At 33.8% G+C, this 6,741-nt stretch overlaps 1 protein-coding gene across 3 annotated transcripts in view; it reads right to left on the bottom strand.

Annotated features, from left to right (window-relative positions):
* Positions 1-5,781: 5,781 nt before the first annotated feature.
* Positions 5,782-6,741, bottom strand: part of TRAPPC12 (trafficking protein particle complex subunit 12) — a 140,627-nt gene continuing 139,667 nt past the window's right edge. For all 3 annotated transcript variants that reach the window (XM_074288047.1, XM_074288048.1, XM_074288049.1), the window contains one exon: positions 5,782-6,121. In XM_074288047.1, coding sequence (XP_074144148.1) covers positions 5,879-6,121 — 243 coding nt within the window. In that variant the 3' untranslated portion in view covers positions 5,782-5,878. The remainder of the gene's footprint in view (positions 6,122-6,741) is intronic.

Below are 6,741 nucleotides of genomic sequence, written 5' to 3'. Positions count from 1 at the left end.
TTAAAAAAAAAGTAAAAAAAAAAAAGAGGGGAGAGAAGTAGGGAGGATGATAGGGATGGAGGGAGAGTATATACAAAATGAACACAAAATTGTTTAAGAGAGGGATCATTAACAAACAACCAGGAAGCCAGGAAACTTTTCCTGTATAAGATTGCCCTTGAGCTGAGTCTTGAATAAAAGCAGGGATTCTGAGAAGAAATGAAGAGGGCAAGGCCATCAGGCAAACACAAGTGTTTGCAAAGGCACAGAAGTGAGAGAGGAGCATTATGTATGCAGGTCATAAACATGCTGGATCAGAGAGTATAACAGTTTAGATGAGAGGTGGTAAGAGACTGAGGTTGGGTGGTAGAAAAGAGGGAACATATGTGAGTAATATTGTGAAGAAGGAAATGAAAAACTTTGCAAAGTTTATGTGTGGGATAATTCAGCAAAAGAGTTGATCAAGTTATTAAAACTGCAAACTTTCATAACTAAAGATAATATCTTCAATGGTATTAGGGAAAGGGATGGGTTTGAAGGAAAAATGTGCAGTTTGGCATGAATATGGGACTGCTAATTGGAATGTTCAAGAATCAACTGATAACATGGGATTTAATCTCAGAAGATACTAGAGCTAGATAAAGAGATCTGGGAGTCAGCAGCATAAAAATGGTATTGAACCCATGTAAACTGAGATCAGTGAGTGAAGAAAGAAAAGTGAAAGCCCAGGGCGGCTTTGGGGTATGCTTATAGGTAGGAAGGGAAAAAAAGGAGAGAACAGTGTCCTGAAAATGGACAGTGACAAAAGTATATAGGAGAACAAGATGGTGTCAAATGCTACAAAGATTAAGGATGGAAATTAATAAAAGGCCATTCTATTTTGAATTTATTAGAGGTGACATTGAAGGGATAACATTGGAGGGAGGAATTTCAGGTTACTTGATCTGGTAGAAATTAGGTAGGTCTATTATTATAATTGTTATATTGTGTACAATCTAGATCAAGGGTTATTTATCACGCAAATCTAGCTTCAGATACCTACTATGTGATCCTAGGCAAGTCACATCCCCATCATGCCTCAATTTCTTCATCAGTAAAATGGCATTATTAGCATAATTTCAGGGTTGTTATGATAAAATGGAATATTTGCAAAGTGCTTTGAAAATCTTAAAGCACCATACAAATGCTATTTTTAACTATTATCTCTATCCTTCTGGCAATCTCATGAAGCCTTCAGTCTCTTTCCCAGAATGCTTTATAAATAAACAAAATAAAATATACATGATTACAAAATAAAGCAATTATTCTGAAATTACCAAAACATTTTCAAAAAACAAGTTCATGGACCTCATGTTAAGAACCCCTGCTTTAGAGGGATTTTTATGGGTATCTCAGTCAGCTATGATCGCAATATGTATAACATCAGCTTATGGTAAATGAGTACTATTAAAATGCTAGGATTAGTTGGCAGTTACATTGACATTTTAATATCTTCTGTTTCTGACCATGTATAATATTTAATGTGTGTGGTAAACAGCAGGTGGCATATAGTTGGAAGATAAAAAATAGGTCTGCAATATATTAAAACTTATCACAGATAGTCAGTTGCTTTGGTCAGTGTTTATGGCATTTAAATATCCAGTTTGGCCAATGGGAAAATTCATTCCAGGAATCTGCCCACTCTTGTCATTATTGTTGGTCTGGGCCTATCTATTGTGAGGGTTTAGTCACTTGACTAGTTAATAAGAATTGTTTTCAACAATGAGCAAATTTTTAAAATGAGTAAACTGGAGTATTTGAAAGTACCAAAATGAATGTTATCTTCATTTCCAAGAGAACCATAAAACCTATCCCTCAATAGCCTGATGCATCCATTCAGCTAGTGATTGCTGACCTGTTTGTTGAAACCTGACTGTTCTGAAGTTGACTGCACCTGTAGAGACAAGTGAGCTGGAGCTCAGAATAAGCTTAATTTTTATCAGCTAAGAACTGCCAAAAAGAAATTGTCAGATTGAAATTAGCTTACTTACCTTAATGTCATTTAGTCCAGTTTGCATTAAGAAATACCTGTACTTTTCCCCTGAAAAGGTCATCCACTTTTGAAATTAACTAAGTTTTTTTCCCTAAATCAAGCTTTTATTTACCCCTCTTAAATTTTTTTTTTAAAGAGTAAATAGTTATTCTTTTAGTCCTCTGGGGCTAAATGGTACAAGTATAATCTATCTTCATGACAGTCCTAAAAAGTCTAGATCTCATCTACTTCAAGTCTCTAGCATTTTAATGGTGAGTAACAAAATATGGATGTGCCAAGGAAACACTTTGTCTAATTCGTAATTCATGAGTAGGAGAAAGGGAAAATAATACCACTTGAAGCTTAAAGAGAATTCCAGGAGGCAGTACTGTGGCCTCCAAGTAACCCTTACAATGCTCTATAAAGAGACTGGTTTCTTAAGTTCCATAGATCTGAGTCTTCCAAAAGTTATCTGTTTCAGCTTTATTACCTAACTTCAAAACCTCTGTAGCATTTTCAGCTCCTCATTCTTTCTTGCCCCACATATCCAATCCATTACCATACTTTGCTAGTTTCTATGAGATTCTTCCCTTAAAACATTCTGAATGACCTTTCTTGAGACATGAAGGCATCATAGAAATAGTAGTATACCAGCAGTCAAGAGACTTGGGTTCAAATCTCTACTGTGATACTTTGTATTAATTACCATTGGAAAATTTCTTAACTTCTGAGCCTATTTCCTCATTTGTAAACCAGGGGTAACAGTACTTTCACTAGCTACCTTGCAGAAATATTAAGGAAGCCATTTATAAATTTTAAAGTACAATAAAAATATGTTGTTATTGTCACAATTTAGAATATCTACCTTATTTTTAGGGTTTAATTTCTAGAGATCCTAGTCAACTTATAATGTTTATTTCAGAAACAAAATGCTCAGGATACTCTTTATTATGTGGCCAAAGCTTTCCCTCTTTTCAGTGTTTTTTTGAATTTTCTGATTACACAAATTCATGTAAACAAACCTTTCTGGAAGAAAGACTCAATAGTAGGAACTACTGGATTTAGCATCTCTCTCTTTCCCTCATCATAATCTCTCTTTTAACAAAAAGGGTAAATCCCAGTAGCCTACATATCAGATTATGAAATTATCACAGTGTTATGTATGCAAAATTTGAATCCTCAAATTAAAAACAACAACAATTACTAAGAAATGAATTTTAGTCAAGTCTCTGCATTTTATTTTGAGGGTTTGAAGAAAATCTTAAGATCTAGGGCTGGAAGCTAGAGATAATTTACAGCATCCATTTCTTCCCCTGAGTTTCAAATAAGGAACCTTAAAGCCCAGAAGAATGAAACAGGTGGCTTGCCCAAAAGTTATACAGATAATCAATAGTAAAAATGGAATTCATACTTTTCAACCAGGAAAAACATTTTTCTTTCCACAATACCAGCTTTTCATAAATAGCATCAAAGGTCTGTAATTATAAATAAATTCCTTCTTATGATGAACACAGACTTGATGAATTCAAAATTCGAGGATAAGGCTGATAATATTAATGTAAGCTTAAAAAAAATCCTTTGGTTTAATAGTGGATATGCAATAAACTTAGAATTTTATAGTGTAGGCAGATTCCTTTAACATTCAATTATTGAGCTTTCTAGAAGTATAGGTAATCGTCTTTCTATTCTCTGAAGTCCAGATAAACAACTTAAAAAAGATTTACACTTTTGTGTCAAAATATATTAATATCACCATTTGACAGACTGGTTGCAAATATACAAAAAACAAGAGAATTTCTTTGCTTATGGTTAAGAGCTCACAAGAGACTAATTGAAAAAGCAAAATCCAACAAAAATGGAATTTCCAATGAAGCCCAAAAGACAAAAAAGCAAAAACAAAACAAAAAAAAAAACCCAAACAAGTAAAAAAAAAAAAAAAAAAAAAAAAATGAACCAGCTAAGCTTGTGTAGAGTACAAAGCATACTTAGAATTGCAATGTGTGTATTCTTTCAATCCTTAAACTCCATTAGCTGTATAACTGATTGGATGAAGTAATTTGTAGGACTAAAAGGGTATTTAGAGCAATAGAACTGACTGTATGTATGGGTCCTTCTCTAGTGACATTCTCACTATGGGTACCAAATAATGGAATGAAGTTAGTGATTTCTGGGATGTAGATGCCTGCCTACTAGGAATTATAATTCATATTTCCAATTTACTTCAGCTATGTCTAGGAGACAACCATGAGACATTAACCACTTTCATGCACAACTGACCTCCTCCTGTTTTGAACCACTGACCTAGAAATGACAGATTCCATAATCCATTACCAATTCCCTTGAGACTGCCTGTCTCCTTCCCCAATTTGGTTCCAGATTTGAGCCAGAGGGGAAAGCCTCCATCTCTCTTTCCCCTGAGGCCAGATTGGAAGCAGTCTTCCGAAGTAAAAGACTCTAAATTACATCATCTGATACTTAAGTCTTTTTTAAGTGAAAAGTTTTAATTTTGTCCTCCTATAAGGCTAGATTAAAAAACAAAACAAAACTTCCTAGCAGAGTATTGAAATTTCAGGTCTCTTTGCTTTCTTCACTCTAAATCCTATAATCAGTCTCTAAAATGGGATTTCTGAACTTTTTTTGTATTCCATGGCCCACTTTGATTTATGGACTCTTTTCAGAATATTTTTCAATACATAAAAAATTACAAATAATTATAAAGAAAACCAATTATAGTAAAATAATTATAAAAATATTTTTAAAATAGGTTTATGAACTTGAGATTAAGAATTTCTGATCTAAAATATACTAAAGTACTTTTAAAATGTTTTCCAGGAAGATAGATACCTGTGTTTGAGAAACTATTTTTATGCATTTTTAGAAAAAAATTTTTTTACAAGTCAAAAGGAAATACAGGTTTACCTTGTGTTTTGCAACAGATTTGTTTTAAAGTAATCACTTAAAATGCTTGCAATTTAAGAAGTTCTTGAGGATTAGGCTTTTGTATTGTGAAGAATTCTTCAATAATATGAATAATTTTCTCATCTGCCTTTTTTTTTGTATACTGGTCTTTCTGAAAACAAAATAATTCGTAAGTATAGTAGGGGGCTAAAATCCAAACATAAAAGATTTAACATATATGCATATTTGGCCTCCCTCAAACTTGCTAATATATTTAAAAAAAACTCTAAAATACTAAACACATGTATACATTTTACCTTCAAAAAATTATCCTTCATTTTTGTTTTACTCTCTGCCCCTAATTTATAAAGTATAAAAGAGAAGAAATTTAATGATGGCTTCTCCACCCTACCCATTGAGAAACTTTTGAGAGCCCAAAGTTTTAAAAATGAGGTATTAATCAAAAGAGTTTGATTAATAAAACTGATACATTTAGTTTTAGGGGAATGCAGGAGAAGGTGACTACCAGTTGTAGAATATAAATTTCCCTTTCATTATTCATAAATTCCCTTGAATGCTTGGGCATACACTGGATTTAGTTTGTATTATATTTTTCAACTACTCTCTTAGGATATTCAGAAATAAATAAATGAAGGTTAGTTTCAGTGAGTAAACAAAAGGCCTCCAACTGCATAATCTGAATTGTCTCTAGCTATGAATAACAGTCTAATAGTATGTTTACCTCCTTTTCCTCCAAAAATAGTGGCAGGACTGTAGGGACAAAGCTGGCTGAAACTCAATAAACTGTCAGTGCTGGGAGAGTCTGGGTAGTTGTTCCAGATGCCCTTTAGATACCTCAGCTACTCTCCAAATTACAATAACACAAGAGATTGTTTTTAATCTGTTAAAAGAGTAATGTTTATATATTATCTTTAGTATGTACAATTTTTAATTAGCTTTTCAGGAAAGAAACTGGCAAAATTAAATGATCTATCCTAACTTGAGACACTGAGTGTTAAAGCTGTCACCCTCTTTGACAGCTACAGCCTCAAGCAGAGACTGCTTCTTCTGCATACTTCGGGATGACTCCAGTTCATACATAGTTGTCAAATTGAAAAGAACACTCTCATGTAGGTAGTGCTTAGGATCCTGCTGAACCATCCCTTCCAGCTGCCGGAGGGAATCCTTCAATTTCCCCAGATAAAGCAGACAAACAGCAGCATTGTTATTAGCCTAGAGAAACAGAACACAGATCATGGAATCAGACCTGACTGAATAAATGTTTGGAAAAATACCTTCTGTAATTAACTCAGAAATACATTTACTTGGTCTCCTATACTCAATACTCTCCCACACCTCAAGTTCTTTGTACAAGGATTTGTTTTCAACTAAGTGTTCTGTGGACTACACTGGGGTCAATGGGTACTCATCAGTATAAAAGACAAAACCAAAAAACTCACAGTAGTTAGATAAAATAATTTACCTGATGCAAAGGGAACTGAAAATGAGTCAGAAAGAAGGCATTTAGAGGCCATCTAAATCACCCTTTTTATTTGAGAAAGGGAAAAAAGCTAAGGTCCAGAAAAAGAAAATAACTAGCTCCTGGCCCTATGGTGGAAGCATAACTAGTACTTGAACCTTTCTCAGCTAACACCCAGGTTCCAGCTGATAAAGTGCCAGACCTGGAAGCAGGAATCTAATCTAACTATGATAGGAATAGATTTGAATCCAGCTTCTTAAATACTACTACCAGTGTGATTTAGCCTCTCAGGGCCTCAAATAATTCTCTAATCTAATGTTTTTTAATAGAGAGTCATGATGGTTCAAGGAAAAGGACTGGATTTTTTTTTTTT

This window comes from Sminthopsis crassicaudata, chromosome 2, assembly GCF_048593235.1.
Source record: "Sminthopsis crassicaudata isolate SCR6 chromosome 2, ASM4859323v1, whole genome shotgun sequence".
NCBI classification, from domain to species: Eukaryota; Metazoa; Chordata; class Mammalia; order Dasyuromorphia; family Dasyuridae; genus Sminthopsis; species Sminthopsis crassicaudata.
This window is presented reverse-complemented; position numbering and strand designations above follow the sequence as displayed.